Consider the following 27,310-nt stretch of genomic DNA (forward strand, 5'->3'; position numbering starts at 1 on the left):
AGGGGCAACAGTCTGGATGATTGACTGATCTGGCCTTGCAACACTAACAAAAACGGCCTTGCTGCGCTGGTACTGAAAACAAGGGGAAACTACAGCCGTAATTTTTCCTGAGGGCATGCAGCTTTACTGTACGGTTAAATAGTGATGGCATCCTCTTGGGTAAAATAGTCCGGAGGTAAAATAGTCCCCCATTCAGATCTCCGGGCGGGGACTACAAGAGGACGTCGTTATCAGGAGAAAGAAAACTGGCGTTCTACGGATCGGAGCGTGGAATGTCAGATCCCTTAATCCGGCAGGTAGGTTAGAAAATCTAAAAAGGGAAATGGATAGGTTGAAGTCATATATAGTGGGAATTAGTGAAGTTAGGTGGCAGAAGGAACAAGACGTTTCGTCAGGTGAATACAGGGTTATAAATACAAAATCAAATAGGGGTAATGCAGGAGTAGGTTTAATAATGAATAAAAAATATAGGAGTGCGGGTAAGTTACTACAAACAGCATAGTGAACACATTATTGTGGCCAAGATAGACACAAAGCCCATGCCTACTACAGTAGTATAAGTTTATATGCCAACTGGCTCTGCTGATGATGAAGAAATTGATGAAATTTATGATGAGATAAAAGAAATTATTCAGGTAGTGAAGGGAGACGAAAATTTAATAGTCATGGGTGAGTGGAATTCGTCAGTAGTAAAAGGGAGAGAAGAAAACATAGTGGGTGAATATGGATTGGGGGAGATAAATGAAAGAGGAAGCCGTCTGGTAGAATTGTGCACAGAGCATAACTTAATCATAGCTAACACTTGGTTCAAGAATCATAAAAGAAGGTTGTATACATGGAAGAATCCTGGAGATACTAGAAGGTACCAGATAGATTATATAATGGTAAGACAGAGATTTAGGAACCATGTTTTAAATTGTAAGACACAATCTATTGGTTATGAACTGTAGATTAAAACTGAAGAAACTGCAAACAGGTGGGAATTTAAGGAGATGGGACCTGGATAAACTGACTAAACCAGAGGTTGTACAGAGTTTCAGGTAGAGCATAAGGGAACAATTGACAGGAATGGGGGAAAGAAATACACTTGAAGCATAATGGGCAGCTCTGAGGGATGAAGTAGTGAAGGAAGCAGAGGATCAAGTAGGTAAAAAGACGAGGACTTGTAGAAATCCTTGGGTAACAGAAGAAATATTGAATTTAATTGATGAAAGGAGAAAATATAAAAAAGCAGTAAATGAAGCAGGCAAAAGGGAATACAAACGTCTGAAAAATGAGATCAACAGGAAGTGCAAAATGGCTAAGCAGAGATGGCTAGAGGACAAATGTAAGGATGTAGAGGCTTACCTCACTAGGGGAAGATAGAAAGTGCCTACAGGAAAATTAAAGAGACCTTTGGAGAAAAGGGAGCCACTTGTATGAATATCAAGAGCTCAGATGGAAACCCAGTTCTAAACAAAGAAGGGAAAGCAGAAAGGTGGAAGGAGTATATAGAGAGTCTATACAAGGGTGATGTACTTGAGGACAATATTATGGAAATGGAAGAGGATGTAGATGAAGATGAAATGGGAGATACGATACTGGGTAAAGAGTTTGACAGAGCACTGAAAGGCCTGAGTCGAAACAAGGCCCTGGGAGTAGACAACATTCCATTAGAATTACTGACAGCCTTGGGAGAGCCAGTCCTGACAAAACTCTACCATCTGGTGAGCAAGATGTATGAGACAGGCGAAATACCCTCAGACTTCAGGAAAAATATAATAATTCCAATCCCAAAGAAAGCAGGTGTTGACAGATGCGAAAATTACCGAACTATCAGTTTAATAAGTCACAGCTGCAAAATACTAACGTGAATTCTGTACAGACGAATGGAATAACTGGTAAAAGCCGACCTCGGCAAAGATCAGTTTGGATTCTGCAGAAATGTTGGAATATGTGAGGCAATACTGACCCTATGACTTATCTTAGAAAATAGATTAAGGAAAGGCAAACCTACGTTTCAAGCATTTGTAGACTTACAGAAAGCTTTTGACAATGTTGACTGGAATACTCTCTTTCAAATTCTAAAGGTGGCAGGCATAAAATATAGGGAGCGAAAGGCTATTTACAATTTGTACACAAACCAGATGGCAGTTATAAGAGTCGAGGGGCATGAATGGGAATCAGCGGTTGGGAAGGGAATGAGGTAGGGTTGTAACCTGTCCCCGATGTTAGTCAATCTGTATATTGAGCAAGCAGTAAAGGAAACAAAAGAAAAATTCGGAGTAGGTATTAAAGTCCATGGAGAAGAAATAAAAACGTTGAGGTCTTCCGATGACATTGTAATTCTCTCAGAGACAGCAAAGGACTTGGAAGACCAGTTGAACGGAATGGACAGTGTCTTGAAAGGAGGATGGAAGATGAACATCAACAAAAGCAAAATGAGGATAATGGAATGTAGTCGAATTAAGTCGGGTGATGCTGAGGGATTAGGAAATGAGAAACTTAAAGTAGTCCAGGAGTTTTGCTATTTGGGGAGCAAAACAACTGATGATGGTCGAAGTAGAGAGGATATAAAATGTAGACTGGCAATGGCAAGGAAAGCATTTCTCAAGAAGAGAAATTTGTTAACATCGAGTATAGATTTAAGTGTGAGGAAGTCGTTTCTGAAAGTATTTGTATGGAGTATAACCATGTATGGAAGTGAAACATGGACGATAAATAGTTTGGTCAAGAGCAGAATAGAAGCTTTTGAAATGTGGTGCTACAGAAGAATGCTGAAGATTAGATGGGTAGATCACATAACTAATGAGGAGGTATTGAATAAAATTGGGGAGAAGAGGAGTTTGTGGCACAACTTGACAAGAAGAAGGGACCGGTCGGTAGGACATGTTCTGAGGCATCAAGGGATCACAATTTTAGCATTGGAGGGCAGCGTGGAGAGTAAAAATCGTAGGGGGGAGACCAAGAAATGAATACACTTGCAGATTCAGAAGGATGTAGGTTGCAGTAAGTACTGGGAGATGAAGAAGCTTGCACATGATATAGTAGTATGGAGAGCTGCATCAAACCAGTCTCAGGACTGAAGACAACAACAACAACATCAAGAAAACAATACAATATATGCATAAGCCATCTCTTGCTCCTCGGGAGTATTTCGTATCTCCCCATAATACTGTTGACCAGATCCACCCCCACCACATGCTAATTATATTCACCAAAAATCAATGGCCTGTTATTGGATATAAAACATTCAGTACTTCTTAGCTTTTACCTTAGAGGGAACAGCTTCGATAACTAACAAGGAACCTTGTTCACGTTTTATGCCATTAGGCCATAAAACACTCATAGTCATTAAGAGATTTGCTGATGGTTGGTGGTTACATTTAGGTATGTTTTCACATATCAACAGAAAGAATTTGCTCATGTATCTTCAAATAGTCATCCCATTACTACCACCTCACCAATGCACCATCTTTTGTTCACCGTAGTCTCATCGATTGCGACCCACATAGAACCATCCTGAATTATGTCTCGAACTGACTCCAAACAATCCTCCTAAATGCTGCTGACATAGTTTTTTTCTAAGTGTATCAACAATGTAAGGAAAATATAGCTACTTACCATAAAGCAGCCATGTCAAGGTGCAGCCATGTCAAGGTGCAGCCATGTCATGTCGAGGTGCAGCCATGTCATGTCGAGGTGCAGCCATGTCATGTCGAGGTGCAGCCATGTCATGTCGAGGTGCAGCCATGTCATGTCGAGGTGCAGCCATGTCATGTCGAGGTGCAGGCATGTCATGTTAAGGTGCAGGCATGTCATGTCAAGGTGCAGGCATGTCAAAGTGCAGACATGTCAAGGTGCAAACAGGCACAGGTAAAAGACACTCACATATAGCTTTCGGCCACAGCCTTTATCAGTAACACACACACACACGCACACACACACACACACACACACACACACACACACACACACACACACACACACACACACACACAGAGAGAGAGAGAGAGAGAGAGAGAGAGAGAGAGAGAGAGAAGTGAGCACACCTAATGCACATACAACTGCCAACTACAGCATCTCGGGCCGGAACGCAACATCACGTGAGATGCAAGCAGCAATCTGAAGGGAGTGGGGAAGAGGAGGTGATAGTAGTGTATGGGTGGGGAGAGAGCCAAATGCTGTCTTGTCGAGTGTGCAGGGACTAGACTGCCAACAGGTGCAGTGTCAGGAGGTTGTGGGGTAAGGAGGTGGGGAAAGAAAGAAACAAAAAAAGGAGAGGAATGGGAAAGACAGGCAGATGTGTTGGCAGAGATCTGCAAATAAACAGGGTGGAAGATGAGAATGCGTAGCAGATGATAATCAGAGAGAGTGGAAACTGTTGGGTGGACAGTGTGGGAACAGAACGTTACCGTAGGTTGAGGCTGGGATAATTACGGGAGCAGAGAATGTGTTGGAAGGATAATTTCCATCTGTGCAGTTCAAAAAAGCTGGTTGTGGAGGGAAGGGCCCATTGCTTGGGTAGTGAAGCAGTAAATGAAATCAAGTGTGTTAAGTCCAGCTGCGTGTTGTGCCACAGGGTGGTCTACTTTGCTCTTGGCCACAGTTTGGTGCTAGACATTCATACTGGTGGACAGCTAGTTGTAGTCATGCCAATATAAAAAGCTGTGCAATGATTGCAGCAGAGCTGGTAAATAACATCGGCGCTTTTCCAGGTGCCCCTTATTGGGCAAGTTAAGCGTGTGACCGGGCTGGAGTAGGAAGTGCTGGCTGAGTGGATTGGGCAGGTTTTGCAACTTGGCCTACCACAGGAATATGATCCTTTGGGCAAGAGCTTGGGATTGCGAGTGGCATTAGGATCAACTAGGCTGTTATGTAGGTTGGGTGGGAAGTGTATCGGGTAGGATGTCTCTCATTTCAGTGCATGATGATAGGTAACTGAAGTCCTGGCGAAGGATGTGGTTCGGTTGTCCCAGTCCGGGATGGCACTGGGTGACGAACACTCCTTTGTGGCTGGTTCTTGAGGGTGATGGGAGGACTGAGGGTGTGAGGGGAAATGGCACGGGAGATCTGTTTGTGGACTAGGTCTGGGGGATAGTGCCTATCTGTGAAGGCCTTGGTGAGGACCTCAGCATTCTGGGCAAGGGAATTTTTGTAACTGCAAATACACCATCCCTGGGTAGCCAGGCTATATGGAGGGATTTTTTGGTGTCAAAGGGATGACAGTTGTCAAAATGCAGATGCTGTTGGTGAGTTTAATGAGGACAGAGGTATGGATGGAACTATCAGAGAAGTGGAGGTCAACATTTAGGAAGGTGGCACACTGGGGTTAGGAGGACCATGTTAGGCAGGTGGGAGACAAGGGGTTGAGATTGTGGAGGAACAAAGATAGGGCGTCTTGGCCCCGAAAGGTTGGCATAGGAGGGCACCATGCAGGTACCCATGGCTATGATACGGATTTGTTTATATACCTTTCCTTAGTGTGCAATAGCAATAAGACTATGGGCATGAGTGATGTTGGTGCACAGGGAGGTGGTGTCTGACGAGTAGGGATCGTGAAGGTAAAGGCGTTGGGATGATGGAGACTCAGTGTAGGAAGCTCTTGGTGTCTTTGATGTGGGAGGCTAGATTGTGGGCAATTGGTTGGAGGTGTTGGTCAATGAGGTCTACTCATCACTGTCGACGTCACCTCACTACACACCAACATCCCTCATACTTATGGTCTTACTGCTACTGAACACTACCTTTATCAATGTGCTCCAAACCCAGTACTTCGTTCCTCTTTCATCTTACTAACTTTAGTCTAACCCACAACAAATTCTCCTTTTTATGCGCCATCTAGAGGAGACCTTCCTAGGCTCCCAAAACATCGAACTCCTAGTCTGGTTCAGGTTCACTGATGATATCATCATGATCTGGATCAGCACCAAGACATCCTACATTCATTCCTTTACATCGTCAACACCTTCTCTCCTATCCACTGCACATGATCCTCCTCAACGCAGTGTGCCACCTTCCTAAATGTTGATCTCCTCCTCTCTGATGGCTTCATCCACACCTCTGTCCATATTGAATCCAACAACAGCACCTGAATTCTGACAGCTGTCATCCCTTTCACATAAAAAAAATCTCCCCCCCCCCTCCCCCCCAATAGCCTGGCTAATTGGAAAAAGTCTATCTCCCTTTCTCGGTATGCTGAGGATCTCACCAAGACCTTCACAGACAGGTACTAACCCCAGACCTAGTCCGCAAAAAGATTTCGTGCTCCATTTCCCCCTCTTGCCCCAAATCCTCGCACAACCCCAAAAACCAGACACAAAGGAGTGTCTCCATCACCCAGCACCACCCCGGACTAGAATAACTGAACCACATTCTTCACCAGGAGTTGATTACCTATCATCATCCCCTATAATGAGGGACATCCAACTGGAGATACTTCTCACCCCTCCTAAAGTGGTGTTCTATTGTCTACCCAACCTCCACAACATCCTAGTCCATCTCTGTCACCCTCAATCCCAACCCCTTGCCACAAGGACCATATCCCTGTGGAAGACCCAGGTGGAAAATCTGTCGAATCCACCTACCCAGCACCTCCTATTCCAGTCCTGTCGCAGGTTTTTCCTACCCAATCAGGGGCCATGCCACTTGTGAAAGCAGCCATGTCATTTACCAACTCTGCTGCAATCACTGCACAGCTTTTTATATTAGTGTGAGTACCAACCACCAGTCCATCAGGATGAATGGTCACCACCAAACTGTGCCCTTGAGTAAAATAGACCACCCTGTTGCACAACAAGCAGCTCAACATCACACACTTGATTTCAATGGCTGCTTCTCTACCTGAGCTGTCTGGATTCTTCTCAACTGCAGAGATGGGAGTTATGGTTATGACACATTCTCCACTCCTGTAATCATTCTGCCCTCAACCTACGATAACATATTGTCCCCAAACTCTCCATGAAACAGTTCTCACCCCCTCTGTCCTATCATCTCCTCCCCATTCTCATCTTCCACCCTGTTTGTCTGCAGTCCTCTGCCAATACATCCACCCATCTTTTCCCACTCCTCTCCTTTTTTGTTCCTGTTATTCCCACCTCCGTGCCCCACAACCTCCTGATTCTGCACCTATTTGCAGTCTAGCCCTGCACACTCTACCAGCCAAGCACTCATCTCTCTCCCCACATGTATACTACCATCCCTTCTCCTTCCCCCTTCCCCACCCCTCCATATTGCTGCTTGCATCCCATATGATGTTGCATTCTGGTACGAGATGTTGGCGGTTGCGCGCGCGCGCGCGCGCGCGCGCGCGCGCGCGCGCGCGCGCGCGCGCGCGCGCGCGCGTGTGTGTGTGTGTGTGTGTGTGTGTGTGTGTGTGTGTGTGTGTGTGTGTGTGTGTGTGTGTGATAAAGGCTGTGGCCAAAAGCTATATGTAAGTGTCATTTCAATTGTGCCCGTCTGCAACTTGACGTGTCTTCTTCACGGTAAATAGCTATCCGTGTTTTCTTATGTTGTTGATACACTTAGAAAAGAAATAAGTCAGCAGCGTTTGTAAGGCTTCTTTGGTGTCAATTTGAGACTTAATTCAGGATGATCCTACATAGGTTGCAATCGATGAGACTACAGGCACCCAAGGGTGGTGCATTGGTGATGTACTAATTGGACGACTATTTGAAGATAAATCGAGCAAATCCTGTCTGTTGGTATGTGAAGAACTTCCTAAATGTAACCATCAAGCATCAGCAAAGCTCTTTAATGATGCTAAGAGTCTTTTATGGGCTAATGGCATAAAACACAAATAAATTTTCTTGTTAGTTACCAATGCTGCTCCTTATATGGTAAAAACTGCCGATGTACTGAATGTTTTATGTCCTTAAATGATCACGTAATGTGCTTGGCACACACAATAAATAGATTAGCTGAATGCATAAAGATCAATTAGAAAAATGTATATTTTAATATCAAACATGAGAGTAATATTTTTTAAAGCTCCCAGATCTCAAAGTATCCCGATATTATTTTGCCACCAGAACCAGTGCTGACACTTCGGGGTACATGGATAGAAGCAGCTGAATACTATGTTGAGCATTTCAGTTACATTAAAAGAATTATTTTTCAATTTTTAAAAATGATACTTCACAGAGTGATTCAGTGTACATCAAAAGCAATAACTGTTTTTTTACTGCATCAGATTAAGGCACTGGAAAATGTTTCAACTTGACTGAAAGCCATGTAAAGATTATTGAAGGCATAAAAACGAAAATTAGCGAAGCAGGAGGACCCGTTGCTGAGCTTTAAACCAAAAATTGAACTATGTATTTGAAGAAAAATAAATATTTTAACCTGCTGACAAAAATTAACCATATGCTGTGCAAACGAATGACAAACTTGATGTCCCAAACTCACTTCCAGAATTGTGCAAATTTAAGTTTGCTCCAATCACACCCTGTGATATAGGGAGATCTTTCAGTCAGTGAAAAGCACTGTTCCATTCAAACGGAAATAGTTCTGAAAAATTAAAAAAAAAAAAAAAATGTATTGCAATAACATAAATAAAGCCAGAGAGACTAAAGAAGCATAAAACTGATTGTTTTTGGTGTAATGAAGTGTAGTTTATTTGAAAATAGCCGTTTTTGGCTTGAAATATAAAATATGGAGGCAAAAACAGTTTGTGGTCCTATTGTGTGTGTGTGTGTGTGTGTGTGTGTGTGTGTGTGTGTGTGTGTTTTCGACAAAGGCCTTGTTGATCAAAAGCCCATTTTGTGAAAGTCTTTTTATTGTGCCTATCTGCAACTCAGCATCTCTGCTATATGGTGATTAGCAACTATACTTTTCATAATATTGTTACATTCCATCTTGGATTTTCCATGGTTTGATATTTTTAAGCCCATATGATATGTACATATTTTGTCATTTTAATACTTATTTATCCTGACTCTACAGATAACTGATTGTGCGACTTTGAGGACCCATCTTTAACCAGCAGTAATCGTAATTTTATGGACCGATTCAGTCAAGAATTTGTAACATGACACACAGTGCTATTGTGCTACTCGCACAATACCCTTAGTTCATCTCTATCAAAGCATATGTTCATGTAAATTTGATGAAAACATTTTGAGTGCCAAATTTTGGATAGTTGTGGTGGCCCAAAACTCAACTTTATATCTTTTAATTTTTATCTTGCTATATCTAGAAAAAGTATTCTTTAAGCTCCAGAAGCTATATAGTTAAAATTTTTGACTCATATTTGCTTATGGCTAGAAAACATTGCTGAGTTATTACTTCTCATACACAGAGTAAACGCACTAGAATGATAATAAGCAAACAGAAAGTAAAATCAGTAAAAACTGATCATATGTCAAAAATACAAGTGTAGTTACATGCAAATCAACTTTCAAGCAATAATCAGCAATAAAACAAATGAAAATCCACATCTACTATCAATTTTTTGTAAATTCATCCCTGAAGAAATTGCACACAACACAAAACATTGTTAAATATGTTGCTAAACACTGTTTTAATCTTGCTATGTTTACAAAGAGTATGGTTTAAGCTTCAGAATCTATACAGTTAAATTTTAGACCCATGTCTACTTATGGATGACATGACTCCCAGAAGGTTTTGTAAATTCATTACTGAAAATTTATCGAAGCACGTCTGACGTTACCTGAACGACACCGTTCCAGGACGGAATCTTATCACCGGTAGCTTCCCAGGTCTCCAGACTTCACACCTTGTAAATTACCTGTGGAGTTACCTGAAAGACTACATTTTTATCCCCCTATGAATGACATTGTTCAAAGCCTGTGATACTGCATTGTCAAAGTTGTGAATTTGATGATGAGAAACCAGCTGCTTTGTGTGTGGCAGGAAATGAGCCACCGTTTTTATATTTCTTGTGTAACACACGGTTCTCACATTGAATGCATGAAAATTTTTCTCTTTCTCGGAAAGTTGGAATTGTGTTTCTATCTTTTGTAGTTTGGAAGCAATAAATGTTTGAAATCTGTTCTCTTTTTGAATAGTCCTGTACTTTCTATGAACTGTCAATTCCCCTCTGGTGTTGATCTTATAACTAGCTTGCTCTTAGAAAGTTTAGTGACTGAACAAATTTATGTTTTGTGAAATAAATAAAGAAGCGCATGACATTTGGTTTTTGATGATCGAGATGGCGCTGATTTGGTTTTTGGTGATCGCGATGATGCTGATATCAAAGTTTTATTAAGGTAAAAGTCAGCTTAAGCCATTGAATGAAAAGTCTGACAACGAGCTTTTAAAACTCGTATCTAGGCTGGACTTTACAAAAGGTACCCAAATTCATTCATACATTAGTGTTCTGCTGATGAAAAAAATTTTATTTCTACAAAATAGCTGCTGGAAAACACAAAGTTGACATTTCTATGGTGAGAAGTAGGAACTGTTGACTAATAAAGTTTTCAAGCCTAGCCAGAAGCTTTGTCCCAGTTGAACACAAGAATTTCCTCATAAGGAACTACAGCTTCAAAATGAGCACTATTCCAGGTCTACTGATTATATAGACGAAGCTGGCATTTGCTTTACAGTGAATACTACACTAGCATCTTTGGAGACTCACCTTTAAAGCTTTGATGAATTAGTGAATGGGTTTCAATGGGTTACGTAAGACAGGAGGTTCAGAAAGCACAAGGTGCCATCACGAAGGCTATAACAGCAGCTGCTGGTGTGAGCTCTACTGATGTGGAAACACAAATGGTGAAGTAATCCCAGAGATGTAACAACACAGACATTTTAATTAATGAACTGAAAATTGAAGTGTGTCACTTGAGTCAGCCCAATAAAGTTCAAATTTTGATACTGGTTAATAGTAGCTGGAGTATAGAACAGAAAACCAAAGAATTTAGTGTTTGTGCAAGAATGGTCAAGCAAGCAAGGAAGCTAGAGGTTGAGGCTGGCATCTTGGCAGTACCTGCACGATGTTAGGGAAAAAGTTTCGATAAGATCAAACATCAAGTCCTCAAGTTCTTTGTAGATGATGAATTTTCTCGGCTCTGCCAGGAAAAAAATGATTACATAGCAGTATGGTTGGGCGGGGAAAAAAATCATTAAGTAGAAATTATTACTACTACTACTACTACTACTTCTTAACTTGATAGAATGCACACAGTCTTTCTATAGAACACAGCAGTGAATTGGGCTTCTCAAAATTTTGTAATCTCAAGCCAAAGTGTAATACTTATCTGGTAGAGGTTTCCAAAGAATATGATCCAGAATAAATGATAGATTACAAACCTTTGAATCATATTGACAGGGACATACTAGAGTCATGTGGTGGAACTGTGGCAGAGTTTATAGAGGAACTGGTTCTACAAATTAATGATCTGACAAGGCACCATTTCATTTGAAAACACCAAAGTTCATATCCAAGGCACCTGAAAGAAAACCTTGCAAATGGTGAAGTGTTCATTTTGAAGGATCTTGCTGAGAACTATTCATGTCTCATTCAAGATGCTGTACAAGGGTTTCATTGGGAGAAGAGCTAAGCCACATTACACCCATTTGTGGTTTACTTTAAACTAAGCCAAACTCTGCCAAAAAAGCCATGTAAGCCCAACGGTGCCAACAGGCTGCTGCGTCATCCTCAACCCACCGCCGTCACTGGATACATATATGGAGGGGCACGTGGTCAGCAAACCACTCTTCTTCAAGGTGTATGTCAGTTTACGAGACCACAGCTGCTACTGCTCAATCAAATACTTCTTCAGTTTGCCTCACAAGGGCTGAGTGCACCCTGTTTGTCAATAGCGCTCAGAACACCGGATAGTCACCCATCCAAATGCTAACCTGACGGGAACCAGTGTCACCACTGTGGCAAGGACGTTTGCTTGTAGTTTATTTTTGTGATCAAGAGCTAATGAATATCAGTGTCTGTATTATTAGTGACTGCCTACATCATTTTGAAAACAGTGCAGTTTATGCATTCATAATGAGGCTGATTAAATATTTGAGAAAAACAATAGTAGAGATAGATCTGCTGTCCCAATGAAAGAATTTCAAGAATATCAATTTATGTCTGCATGAAAAGCAATTTGTTATCCCTGCTGAATGGAATTTCTTTGTAATCAGCCAAGGATTCTCCTTGTGACGGAATTGGAGGAACAGCTAGGAGACTGGCAGTTCATGTTAATTTGCTGAGGCCTTTAGATAACCACATATTGACACGTCTTGACCTGTTTAAATTCTGCAATGATGCCACTTCAGAAATCAATTTTTGTTACACATAAAGAAAGTGAACAAATTTAGCTTTATCAGAAAAGGAGGTTTTCCCAACGCCACAGACTTGTTGGAAAAAGAGAAAAGTTGAAGCCCACCAATTTAAACAAGAAGCGTGCAAGCAGAGTTTCCAATGACACTGCAGCATTCTCAGTTAAAGCATTTAAAGCAGATTAAGAAACTTCAGCTGTTTCAACTATATTATAACCTGGGCAGTATTTTGCTTGTATGTATGACAATACTTGGTGGGTGGGAAATGTATGTGAAGTTTCATTAGGACATCCCCATGTTGGTCCTGCTCATTCCTTCCACAGGCCACCTACTAAAGGTACTTGCTGGATTCCAGAGCAACACATATCTAAAACCACAAAAGCACCCTCAACAACAACAGGATGGCAATATGTTTACTTAGAAACTAAGCAAGACAGAGTCTGAAGCGGAAATAATTATTCCAGTTTTACTGTGTGCTTCAAACTCTAAATTTCTGGATTTTCATTTGTTTATCATTGCTTATTGCTTGAAAGTGATTTTTACATAACTACGCTTTTATTTTTATTGACATAAAAGCAGTTTTTTTTTTTTAAATTTTACTATCTGTTTACTCAGCAACTTTGAGCATATACACCACGTATGAAAAGTAGTAACTTTGAGCAACGTTTTTCAGTCGTATGTAGATGTGGACCAAAAACTGAATAATGTAACTACTGGAGCTTAAAGTATACTCTTTCTAGAAACAGAAAGAAAAAAAGATAGAGCTCTCAAACCCCGGCACCCAAAATGTGTTCATCAAATTTGCAAGTGCATATTTTGACCGAGGGCAGAGGCTATTGTACAAAAAGCGATAGACAGCATGGTTGTGTATAGTATTACCAATTCTTGGCTGAATCCACCCATAAAACTATGATTTATGACTGATTTATGGCTTGTTAAAGATGGGCTCTCAAAGCCGTCAATGAATCTTCTGCCATTTTTGATATAGTACAGTTTTTACAAGAACCCAATCAGTAATATATTCTTAGACAGCATGATAATTTGTTCAAGTATACAAAAGCAGGGACTTGTGTAAGGGGCAGTCAAATGAAAATGAAACAGATAGAAAAAGAGTCGGGCGACCACTTGTTGCCAAGGTTGTCCCAAGCATGCTGCAGAAGTTTTGCTGGGAAGCCCTTACACATCCTTCATACAGTCCCGACCTTTCCCAATGTGATTTCCTTAGTTTTGGAGCTCTAAAAAAAGACATTCATGGCCATTGATTTTTTCTGAGATGCAGAGGTGCACACTTGGGTAAAGTCATGGTGCCGTAGGCAACTACAACTATTTTTTCATGCAGACTTTGACTGGGTTGCCTCATAGTGGGATAAATGGAGTAACAGTTATAGTGAGTATTCACTTTTTCCCCATCTCACTCATTTTCTTTTAACTGCCAGTTGTAAGTTTAAAGTAAGCTACATTTCATAAAAGTTATCCAAAGTGTTCTAAAGTAACACTTATAGGTGATTCCAACTTGTGACCCCTATCTACAAGTCTAGAAATGGAACCTAAGGGCATATCAAGCTGAAACTTTTCATCTATCCATCCAACCCACTTAAAAAATTTCCCTGGATTCAGACATGGTCAATCTGAGCAGGGACCTTCTTCAAAACTGATCCACTTGGCATAGAATTACACTGGAAGATCACGATGATAAGGAAAGCTTTCCAGACTCTTAATTCTATTCTTCATATTTTCACTAAAGTCGTTAAGGAACATCCCTCCATCCTTTCAGCATAACTTATTGACGGAAGTTGTCATTTCATTTGGTTGACGGTGGCAACAATTGACTGAACCAAGAACAAATGGCTCCGAACGGCAAAAAATACTTGCATGGTTACAGCGAAACCTGCTGCATGTGAATATTCTCCCCCTTCAGTTGTTCCTTCACAATAGCATCACGCAGCTCACTTACATCTATCTGGCATGTGGAAGTCAGAATGTTAGTGACCACTGTGGAGACTTTTCATACTTCTTTGGGAAATCTTTTGCAGTAACTGATGTTATGCTACAGTCACTATTTTGAATACAGTTCAAAGCAGCAAGTTGAAGTCAGAATTCCATGCAACAAATATGTGAACAACTTATGAAATGTTTATTTTCATTAATTTCTTTCTCTCCAAGGACAAAGCTGATGTCTGCCCAAAAAGCTGGTATCAGCACAAAAACCCTCATTTTTCAGACTGGTTTAATGTGGCTCACCATGAATTCCTCTCTTAGGCCAACATCATCTCATAGTAACACCTCCACCTAACATTCTCAATTATTTGTTGGATTTATTCTCAATTTAATGTTCTTTTTTTACCATCTAGTACCATAAAAGTCATTCCTTGATGCCTTTACATATAACCTATCATCTAGTACCATAAAAGTCATTCCTTGATGCCTTTACATATAACCTATCATCCTGTCCCTTCTCCTTGTCAATCTTTTCCAGGTTTTTTTCTCCTTGCCAATTCTGTGGAGAACCACCTCACTTCTTGACAGACCACCTAATTTTCAATGTCCTTATACAGTACATCTCAAATTCTTTGATACTCATCCAGTTTTCCACAATCCCTGTTGCACTTTCATAGAATGGTGTGATCAAAACCTACATTCTCAGATTTTTTTCCTCAAATTAAGACCTATGATTAATGCTTGGACATTTTCACAGATAAGGAATGCCCTCTTTTCCTATGCTACCCTGCAATTCATGTTGTCCTTGCTTTGTCCATTGTACATTATTTTTCTTTCACGGTAATTCCTTCACTGTGTGTACTTTGCAGTCGCCAGTTTTGATCCTAAGTTCGTCATAAATCCCTTGTCTCCTAGTCCCCAACACTTCTGTATCTCTCTGATTTACTCTCAAGCCATATTCTGTGCTCAGTAGAGTGTTCATTCTGTATGTCCTGTAACTCATGCTCGCTTTCACTGAGGATAGCAATGTTACCAGAGAATCTTATTATTGATATTCTTTCATCCCGAATTTTAATCCCAATACCGTATCTATATTTTATTTCCATCACTGCTGCTTCGATGTAAATATCGAACAAGGAACTTAAAACAGTACCACAGCCAGTACCACTACTTAAAAGCAGCACAGGGAATATAACATAAACGTAATTTGCCAATGATTGTCCACTGGTCTCTCATACTGGTTAAGCAAACTAATGTAAATGCACAGACAAAAAAAAAAAATCTACTCACCAAGCAGTGGCAGGAGAATACACACAAAAAAAGATTTAACTTTTATGAGCTTTTGGAGTAAGTGGCTTCTTCTTCTTCTTCTTCTTCTTCAGGCGGGTGAGTTGAAGGGGAACAAAGAGGGGTGAAGGAAAGGAACTGGAGAGATTTGGGGAAGGGGGTACAGTAAAGAAAAGTCACCCAGAACCTCGTGTAAGAGGAGTCTTACTGGACATTTTGGAAAGATTTTTAATGTGCGGTAACACGTACACAGAGTATTTTGGTGTTACGAAAGTAGTTGTTGTTGTTGTCTTCAGTCCTGAGACTGGTTTGATGCAGCTCTCCATGCTACACTATCCTGTGCAAGCTTCTTCATCTCCCAGTACTTACTGCAACCTACATCCTTCTGAATCTGCTTAGTGTATTCATTTCTTGGTCTCCCCCTATGATTTTTACCCTCCACGCTGCCCTCCAATGCTAAACTTGTGATCCTTTGATGCCTCAGAACATGTCCTACCAACCGATCCCTTCTTCTTGTCAAGTTGTGCCACAAACTCCTTTTCTCCCCAATTCTATTCAATACCTCCTCATTAGTAACGTGACCTACCCATCTAATCTTCAGCATTCTTCTGTAGCACCACATTTCAAAAGCTTCTATTCTCTTCTTGTCCAAACTATTTATCGTCAATGTTTCACTTCCATACATGGCTACATTCCATACAAATACTTTCAGAAACGACTTCCTGACACTTAAATCTATACTCGATGTTAATAAATTTCTCTTCTTGAGAAACACTTTCCTTGCCATTGCCAGTCTACATTTTATATCCTCTCTACTTCGACCATCATCAGTTATTTTGCTCCCCAAATAGCAAAACTCCATTACTACTTTAAGTGTCTCATTTCCTAATCTAATTCCCTCAGCATCACCTGACTTAATTCGACTACATTCCATTATCCTCGTTTGCTTTTGTTGATGTTCATCTTATATCCTCCTTTCAAGACACTGTCCATTCCGTTCAATTGCTCTTCCAAGTCCTTTCCTGTCTCTGACAGAATTACAATGTCATCGGCGAACCTCAACATTTTTATTTCTTCTCCATGGATTTTAATACCTACACCGAAAATATAAATATGAATTCAACAAATTCAGCATGATAATTTTCAAACACACAGAAGAACAAACTATACTAAAAGTGATGTCCCTGCTATGATGCGAAAAGAGAAATCGTAGAAGTGCTCCGAGAGGCCTGGCAATCAACCATAAATTCAGGAAAATATGGCATAATAATGAGTGTTTTTGCTTTGCAAAATACGACTGCTAGATGATATTTTTCATCAAATAAAGCTGTATAATACTAGTCTTCAAAAAAATTTTTTTTTGCTTTTTTCCCCAAGAGTGTGGTTAGGCATTATCCTAAGATCACAGCTTAAATTGCAGCAGCTTAATATTTCTGTCAAGCACGACTGTTAATTTCCCTACTGTGCACTGAACATTTTGTGGGTTACTTGGCTGAATACATGTTCTGTTGAGTACTTTGACTTTTCCATAGAAAAGCTGATTACTGTGAAAATGCTCAAGAACTAAGAATAATTAGACCTTTTGTCATTGTTATTACATAATTTATAATCTACAAAAATAACTAAACTATTAAAACTACTAAAATAAAAATGAAAAACTGACCTTGAAGATTCATCTTTTGTAGCATGTGTTACCCTTTAAGAAATTTCAAACACAAGTACGTTAGTAAATTTTTAAATGATGGCCCTTTTTTTTTTTTTTTTTTTTTTTTTTTAAGTGGCTTGTTCTCAAAGGGTTAAGTTTTTAAAGAATCAGATGCTCCATGATTTAAGAAATTCATTGCACATTCTCACATGTAACATAATTTGTCTCATGAAAAAGAAGGTAAGGGTTCTCAAACCATCATTCGCAACATTTTCCTGTGACTTGTTAGAAATGTACACTGTTGTGACTTCACGCTGATCGAAAGCACTTTGCTGTTGTGAGGTATTGCATAGTCTTTGTCCTAAAGCCTTTTACACATTTTGCTGTCAGCAGATACTCATACGTGCACTGTGTTTAATTGTTGTAAATGGCCCATTTTCTTAGCAACTCAAGTTTTATTTTGGCATTATTTTATCGTTTATGTTCTGCTGCATCAGTTCTTACCAGGCAAAATTAAAGATATTTAACTGGAAACTAAAATAATGAAAAATTCCCAGTATCTTAAAAAATTCCCAGGGTTTACTGGATGAAAAAATTCTTGGGTTTTTCCCGGTTGTTTCGGGGTCTATACACCCTGAATGATATGCAAAATGAAAGCATACTCTTTCAAATTATAGACAAATAAATTAATGGAGCAAGACTTCTACTAGAAATAAATATTGAAAAGATTACACACCTTGCAGAACGAGTATTTGTACGTGGCACAATAATGGGCTTCCCAGGGTTGCTTGGATCAAAGAGTTGCCTGTGCTGTGGGACAACGTAGGTTCCAACTGTTTGTTGCTGCACTGTAGACTGCTGCTGATGGTGAACCAGGCCTGCTGGCTGGGTCTGTTCTCCTGGTGGCAGTATCAATATGCCAGCCACATTTGGATGTGAAGGAGGTGGAACTGCTGCAGATGACCCTGAAGGTGCTCCTTTTGATTCGGCTGCAGCAGCCCTCCTCTCTCTGCTCACCCCACGACCACCTCGACGACGTCCTCTGCGTTCTCCACTTCGATTACGTTTCCTTTCACCACTACCACCTCTATTCCTGCCACTACCACCACCTCCTTTCCTGTCACTACTATGTCCTCGATTTCTGTTACGGTCTGCACTAGTACCTCTGCTGTTCCTGGCCTTTTCTGGACTTAGGCCACGATTCCTATTCCGCTCTGGACTGATTATTCTTCCCCTGCCAGGACTCATTCCCCTGTTTCTTGTCCTATCTGGGCTCAGACATCTGCTTTTTCCTCGTTCTGTGCTCGGTCCTCTGTTCTTGTTTCTCTCATGACTCAGGCCTCGATGACGGTTTCTGTCTCTGTCTCCACCACCTTTCCTATCACGACTCGATCCTCTGTTTCTGTTACGCTCCCAGCTAGGGCCCCTATTTCTTCCCATGTCCCCACCCTTCCTTTCAGGACTTAGACCTCTATTTCTGCCTCTTTCACTACTGAGACCTCTGTTTCTGTTTCTCTCATTACTGTGACCTCTTCCTCTGTTTCTGTCTCCGCTAGGAACTCTATTTCTAGTCCGTTCATTACTGGAACCTCTTACTCTATTTCTTTCACTAGCTGTGGTGAAGGTATTTTTGTCATCCAAACCATCATGGTTGTATAATTTGTCTCTGCTTACACTCCTGAAAATGAAAATTAAGCCAGGGTTGAAAAAGCAGCTTTACAATACAATATAATTAGCATTCTTTAACTAAAAACAGAGATAAACGAGTCATAATTTTATCCCTATAATACACAACCTCTTGATCACTGTTCATTATGCAACACCACACACAATGACGTTTAACGGAGACAAACTGAAACAAAAATGGGAATACAAAAATAATAAATAAAGAGCACGGTGACATCTGTTGAAGGAAAATCATTAATCTTAAGTGCAAAAGGAAACAGATGAACTGTGTCTCGAGTAACCCTTGCTCAACAAAGGTGCTCTGGGAAAAATCATTAGTTAAAAAGTAGTTGAAGCTGCATGATAACCCACATAATACAGCACTCTCTCAGCAATAACAGGAGTTTCTGTGACATAAAATGTACTCAGCTGTCTAATATGAATAACAAAATGACCACGTAACTGACCGAAAATACCAGTTTCTTTCCAACCAGACACTGATAAAAGCTCTCTGATCTCATGAAAGAAAATTAACATAGTCATTCCTCTCAATCCAAATAAACATGTTTTTGCTTGTGAAGAGTCATTTTCACTTTCCAGCACAAAAAGATTCCTCACAGCCAGAGGCTTGTTGCCACAGATTTAAATCCTTTTACTGATTTGGCCTACTCTTTCCCAAAAGTTTAAGTTAGTTAATCCTTTGCAGTTACTGCTCTCATACCTGAAAAACACTGCCTGATAAAAATTGTGAAGACCCAGAAGTCATGCCAATGTAATTATGTACACACACGTTAATGATTACAGTCGCAAATCTCTAACAGGTAAAATGGCCACCAGGAGGCAGTACTTTTGTTTGTTTTTAGTATTGTTACTAGGCCTGGTAGGGTATATAAAACGGGTGTGAACAGTATCAGACACTGAATGATCACTGTGAAGGACATGGAGATGCCACATACTCATGTGAGGCAACATTATCAGCACCGGTCAAACAGTTTGAAAGGGACCTAATTTTGGGTCTCCAATTGGCCGACTGGCCAAATCATGCAATATCCACATTTTCTGAGCATTCAGGTTGTAACAACAGCCCAATGTTAAGCCACATGGGACTGTGAGGGCAGGCATACTCAATGTCAAGTTCCCAGTCAATCACCTATGATCACAGTATTGTGTATCAAGCAATTCATAACCACTTTAATTCTAAGCCTGCCATCCAAGAACAAGTAAAGGACTCCCATGGAGTCCCTACATATTCTGTGTCACATCACACCAATGGTGGGAAAGCAGCAGCCAACCCATAGAATTACCATCCCGTGCACAGGCTCCTGTTAACAGAACAACACAAAGGGCTGTGTTTGGAGTGGTGCTGTGACCAGGAAGCATGGACTGCTGATGAATAGCATTGCATTATGTTAAGTAATGGATCATGGTTCTCAACGATCCTGGATGACTGTCGTCAGCAAGTGCAGTGGCAACCTGGGAAAGGTTCCATTCTTCCAATGTTTCCACAGTGTCCACTTATTTCTGCAAACTTTTCATGTCCTGTGATACCATGAATTTTGGTCCCTCTTCCCCTCTCCTTTCCTTCTCCATAGAATATTTCACTATTTTCCCGTTACCTACCATTTTTGTCCTTCCATCATGCACACAACATGTAACCACTCCGGATAGTTACAAATCGATACTCTCTTTGCACATTATATACTGAACACAGTCAAGTATCCTGGGTAACACTTGCCCACATAGAAAAAAAAAATTAAGGACACTAACAATTATTGCTTGAGTAGAAACAAGAACTTGGAGAAGAATATATATGTGTAGGAGAGTAGATTAAATCAGCAGGTTGGACAGCCTTAACTACAAGACATGAACACATGCCTTGCAACATAACCAATATTAAATTAATTCTGCACAACACAGTCATACTAGATTTATATGCACATAGATAAATAGCAAAATCAGATTAAATAAAGTTCAGCTTAAAAGCATAGGCTTTAACTAAACTTTCAACAAGTACTGATAATAAAGCCCTTGGTTTCTCAGCTGAGTAAAGTAATCTAAAGAGAGCGATGCTTTGATAGGGTGCGCTCTTGTCACCTTCTGGGATGAATAGTTGAATATCACACCTTCTACATAAAAATACTCAATTCGAAACTTAGGAGTTGTAAATTAGTTAAACTCACAGGGAAGGTCTACAGGTTATCAGCACAAAGAATGGTCATAATCTTCTTGTCACAACCACATAAATATCATAATATGAAAGTATGAAAGATGCTGTGGCAGCCTAAGAATCTACTCTTAAAGATAAAATTATATCTACGTCTTCGCACTACAAACCACCGTGAAGTGCATGGTAGGGTGAAATTCCCATTGCACAGTAAGCAAAGTACTTTGGTCGATACTTATTTAATATACGATTTTATTCATAGCCATTATTTTTTCAGCAACTGTGGTGGATGAATAGAGATAAATAAATAAAAAATAGGCAATGAAATTCAGTTGTCAGTTGCACATTAAGGAAATTTCACTGTAATGGTTTCAACAGTTTAATCTGTCACCTTCAAAAACCCAAATCATTAGAACATTGGCACAGACATATGTAAAGTACAAGAGGTGTATTATAAAAACTTACTGAATATTGGTTTAGCAGATATCAATGTCTTCCGCACAGAAGACTAATGCCACATGATATCGAAAAATGTATGTATTGTATATAAAAAAACAAAGATGAGGTGACTTACCGAACAAAAGCGCTGGCAGGTCGATAGACACACAAACAAACACAAACATAAAGAGGAAAATAAGACGTACTGTGTAAGATGTATTGTGGATGACAACCGTAAATGCAGATCGATTACTTACAGTGAATGAATCACATTTATACAGATAGTACAGTTGTTTTGCTAACAGCAAGGAACATATACAAAAGCATATATAAATTGTAATTAACTACATAAAGGAAGTCATATATTACACACATGAAAAGAACATGGCATATAGTTTCATATCAGCTTTTGGTAACATTAATATCTAAATGAATTGTTCTAATTTTCTTCATTTTATAAGAGATGGTATAAAATAAAAAAAGAATCTATTTTTTTACATAAGCTGATTATTAAATTTGAACTGAGAAATAGATTATTTGATTTTTATACCATTTCTTATAAAATGATGAAAATCAGCCCGTTTCATTTAGATATTAATTTCAGCAACAGCTTATGTGGAAGTATGCCCCTTTTTTTTCCAACTTCCTTTATATACCTAAGTCATACTTTATGTGCTTTTATAGATGTTCCTTGCTGCTAGCACAACAACTTCACTGTATGCATAAATGTGACTCATTCACTGTATGTTTATCAATCCATGTTCATAATTATCACTCTCAATACGTTTATTTTGTGACACGTCATGGCACTGTCCTTCTGTGATGAAGATATTGACATCTTCTAAACCAATATTAAGTAAGTTTTTGTAATATGCTTCTTGTACTTTACATACATGTATTGCCAAGTACCAAGATTTATAATATAAGAAATTTTGTAGGCTTCTGATGATGACAGATTAATATGTTGAAACCAGTAAAACGATATGAATTTCCTTTATGTGCAACCAATGACTGTATTTTATTCTCAAACTTATTTAATATGAGAGAGTCCTTCAATGAAGTTATACTCAAATCTTTTCCTTTCATTTATGCCATTGATATTGCTAAACATTAAACACAATACTGGTCACAGGAACTATCCAAAAGTGTTGCAAATTCACTGTTCACAAACAGTCTCTGTACAAAAGATTTTGATGTTTCTGACAAATCATAAGCAGAAGATGGTTTAATGAAATAAAATTCCTCACCTGTTATCCCTGGCCTGACCTCCCCCACCAGCATCTCCACTACTACCACCACCACCACCACCACCACCACCACCACCACAACCACCACTGCCTCCACCACCACTACCACCACCACCACCACCACCACCACCACCACCCTTTCTCCTGCAACACAAATTAAGTGTACAGATATTGAAACATATTACTAAAAGTTGTAAGTATCTTTTATCTGCAACAGTAACTGCTTTATTTAAGTACTAGTATGTGCAACCAACAGAAAACAACACAGTATCACATGTATGACATAATTAAAATAAAAGCAGTCATCTGAAGAAGAAGAAGAAGAAGAAGAAGAAGAAGAAGAAGAAGAGGAGGAGGAGGAGGAGGAAGAAGAAGAAGAAAGCCCATGCCAATATAGTATTAACTCTTCCTACAAATCATTAAGTTTTTTTATCAGAAGTGTATATCAAGATATGTGCATTCTATATGCTAGTATTAAAGAATGAAAGCAGCACAAATGAATGCTACATGCTCCAAAGAAAGAATATGCAAGTTTAAAGCAGCTTTATAAATAACTGGGAACAGTGACCCTGATATACACACACTACCATACTACAAGGAAATTCCAAGCAGCCATGAGCTTACAGCATGTGGAGAAGTTAGATGAAGAAAAAAAGCTGACACATGTATGAAACTTTTTTATGCTTGTATCAAGGTAAATATTTAATTAAGTCAAATATTTCACTAATTGTTGAGCTTATACCATTAATCACAGCCAAATGAACATGACTAGCCATATGTAATCTTTTATATGAATATGTAATGATAGCAAGTCTTTTTTTCTCATTCAATAAGTCCATAACTAAGCAAAAATCAATTACTTACTTCATTATTTTTGTAACATCAGAATTTATGAGAATTAATACTCACATACTTCAAAAATATGAACATAGATTCGTTTCTGTAGATAATTGCAGCTATTACATGATTAGGACAACAAAAAGGTCTGGTGTCACTTATCATTCAAGATAATCTAAATTTTCCGAATCACTGTTTCACTTCCAATAAGACTGAAGAGAACGGATGCAGAAAGTTTCAAGAAAGTAACAGCACATAGCATCTAACAAACAAACACACAAACACAATAATTTCATGTAGGTAAGATACTGCTTTCTGATCCACTAAATGCTTCACACACAGCTGCCCTTACAAGTCTCTCAATTTGCTTAACATTAATTTGTCTTCACTTGAATTCACAATGTAGGTAACTTTGTAAGTGAGGCATGGAAAAACCATTCTGCCCTCATTATCTTACAGCAAATACTTAAGTAATACATGTACTTATTTTTTCTCACCATAACTAAAAGTATGATAATTGCTTCTCAGGTAATTAGAAAGCAGTTTCCTGTCACATTAGCTTAATACACATAATTTCTTCCAAATATAAATAGTAAGTATGAGAGAAAGTAACTACCTCAAAATAAATGAACAGAATATTAAATTTCATTAAAAATATCTAGTTATGTATTTTTACAATAGTGTCATGAGATGTGCTACAAGCAGTGTGGCATAGCAGTTCAGGTCACTGGCAATGATATGTTGTTTGCTACCGATCATTTCTGGAAGTTTGTCAAAATTTCTTACATATATTTCTTTGCATATTCTGGAACATTCAATGAGTGTGTAAGTAGAGTACTCTGCATCCAGTTCAGTTCCATTCTGGCTGTAAACTGATGTTCGTAATAGACATGCTTTCAGTGATAGGTGATGTAGTTCACTGATGCCCCTGTGTTCAGATTTTGATTTGACTACAGTTAAGATGTGACACTATTTGGTGGAGATGCTGGGTACTCAGAACATCTCCGTCACCATGGCTCCAATTATTAGACAACAAAAATGCCATTGTCTATGTGGACAGTAACCACAATGTAAGCAGTAAACTGTTCCCAAGGTCCATATATTCAGGAAATTAATGGATTCCAAAACAGCAACAAGTCAGCTGTGCATCATGCATCCACCAGTGTTTTCTAGAGACTTGATGTGTTTGGCAAAGGTCTACTTTTATTTCGACGATACAGCCCAGTGGTTCAAGAACTATGAAGAGATGCTCGGTAGCTGGGAAAATTCCAGCCCGAAATTAAGAAAATGTTTGGTAACCACCAGCAGCAAGTACACTTAGGGGAAGGACAAATGAAGTACAGGGCACAGTGCCATGAGGAAAATACAAAATCTCACATATCAAATGTTTTGACCCCATACCACATTGTGAATCCAAATATGACAAGCCAACAAAAGCTCACTAGATGAAAGGACTCACAGAAGGCATCTGCATCTATACTACGCAAGCCATCTTATAGTGTGTGGCAGAAGGTATGTTGTGCACCAGTAACACTTCCCCTTTCTGCTGTTCCAGTCTCGTGTGGTTCACGGAAAGAACAATTTCTGGGTAAGTCTTTGCGTGGGCTCAAATCTCTTTAATTTTATGTTCATGGACTTTTCACGAGATATATGTAGGAGGGAATTTCTAAGAATGCATGCTCTCGGATCTTAATCAGTAGACCATAACATGATGCAGAATGCCTCTCTTGCAGCATCTGGCACTAGAGTTGGCTGAGAACCTTCATGAAGCTTTCACAATTACTAAACGAACCTGTAACAAAATGTGCCACTCTTCTTTGGATCTTCTCTATTTTCTCTATCAGCCCTATCTGGTAAGGGTCCAATACTGATGAGCAATATTCAAGTATTGGCCTAACAAGTGATTTGTAAGCTACTTCCTGTCTTGCTGGACTAAAGTTCCGAAGCATTCTTCCAATGAATCTGACTCTGGCATCTGTCTCACTCATCATTAATTTTATGTGGTTGTTCAATTTCAAATTACTGCATCCACATGTTCCTAGATATTGTTCTGTAATTTTGTAATCATATAATGCATTTGCAATACCTTGCATTTGTTTATGTTAAGACTCAATTGCCACTCCCTGCACCAAGCATCGACACTTGCAGGTCTTGCTACATTTTACTACAATTTTCTAGCATCAAAACTTCTTTGTATACAATACCTTCATCCACAGAAACCCTCATGGAACTTCCAACATTATCTACTAGGTCATTTTATATTGTGGAAAGTAATGGGCCTGTAACACTGCCTTGGGGGCATCCCCAAAGTTATGTCTGAAGACTTCTCTCCATTCAGAATGACATGTTGTGTTTTGTTTGCTAGAAATTCTTCAATCCAGTCAAACAGCTTATCTGATGTTCAATATGCTCATGGTTTGCTCATTAAGCAGCAGTGTGGAACAGTACTGAATGATTTTCAGAAGTAACGGAAACAGTATCTACCTAGGCGCCTGTATCTATTGCTTTCTGTGTCTCGTGGGCGAATAGAGCGAACCAGGTTGCACACAATTATTGTTTTCAGAACCCATGTTGGTTCCCATCCAGCTCTTCTGCTAAAGGATAACACAACAACAAAGGAATCCACGAAGTGGCGCCAGTACATCAAGGAAATGTAGCAAAAAGACTCAGTCGAAAGTAGTATAGCCGACTCCCAAGTGTAGTCTTTGTGACAGTTGTGATGATGATGATGATGATGATGATGATGATGATGACACAAACATCCAGTCCCCAGGTGGAGAAAATCCCAAACCCAGCCGGTGGGGGGATGACGACGATGATGATGATGATGATGATGATGATGATGATGATGATAACACAAACACCCAGTTCCCGGGCGGAGAAAATCCCCAACCCAGCCGGGAATCGAACCCGGGACACCGTGATCCAGAGGCAGCAACACTAGCCACTAAACCACGAGTTGCAGACTGTGACAGATGTGAAAGACCGCCACGACCTCACCGCTCTCATACACCAAACAGGAAGAGAAGACACTGAATGGATGGCAGTCGTTAGGAAATCACACTGATATCATCACAGGCCAACTTGTCCGAGCACTTGTCGATTTAATGGCTTGCTTCTCTATAGTGTTGAATGCTTATCGTCACCAGCCAGTTCAGTGATACAAAAGTGATTGCACTTTAAGCTGTGAATGGGGAATACATTCAGTCATTAAGAACACTCACTGTAAAAATAACCATCATTGACAGAACACAGCCCTTTGAGTCTGTCATTTTAACACAATTTAATCATAGTCTGTTCTTGGATGGGACTTCTTGCAGGCATCACAAGCAGTAATAAAACGTGGAAAATAAGAGCACCAGATTGACAAAACCATTCCAACAAGGACATGTCACAAAGACTGCTCTGGGGAGTTGTTTGCTGCTGAAGAGATTGTTATTCCAATGTCATCAACAAGACAAGTTCCAGCCATCACTCTAGATACTCAGCTGAACTGTGAAGCTATTATCAATGGCAAAAAGCTACTGAGGCTCCAAAAGATATCTATATGCCAGTGACGATCATAAGCACTGTTTGTGGTCAAGAAGAACTTTGCTTCACTAAATGTCATGAGCAGCCACAACTCATCCCTAAAGATATGAGAGTGGGAACACCTGAACCAGTCCAATCTACCTGGCTTCACTAAGGAATAATATTGGCAAGTGTTAGTTTCCTTTGGCGATTTTCAGATGCTTTTAAATGTGGAGTGGAGACTTGACATACCAAGAGGCCCATGGTAGAACACCCTACTAACACTGGGGATCATCCACCAATACATCAATATTTGTATAGGGTGTCGTCGGCTGAACTACTGATAATCCAGGTGGA

The 27,310-nt window shown here is 39.6% G+C and overlaps 1 protein-coding gene across 1 annotated transcript in view; it reads right to left on the reverse strand.

Annotated features, from left to right (window-relative positions):
• LOC126472131 (telomerase-binding protein EST1A) overlaps positions 1 to 27,310 on the reverse strand; it is a 353,124-nt gene that overhangs the window by 226,310 nt on the left and 99,504 nt on the right. The window contains exon 5 of the mRNA XM_050099913.1: positions 17,829 to 18,770. Coding sequence (XP_049955870.1) covers positions 17,829 to 18,770 — 942 coding nt within the window. The remainder of the gene's footprint in view (positions 1 to 17,828; positions 18,771 to 27,310) is intronic.

The sequence above is a fragment of the Schistocerca serialis genome, chromosome 1, assembly GCF_023864345.2.
Source record: "Schistocerca serialis cubense isolate TAMUIC-IGC-003099 chromosome 1, iqSchSeri2.2, whole genome shotgun sequence".
NCBI lineage: Eukaryota > Metazoa > Arthropoda > Insecta > Orthoptera > Acrididae > Schistocerca > Schistocerca serialis.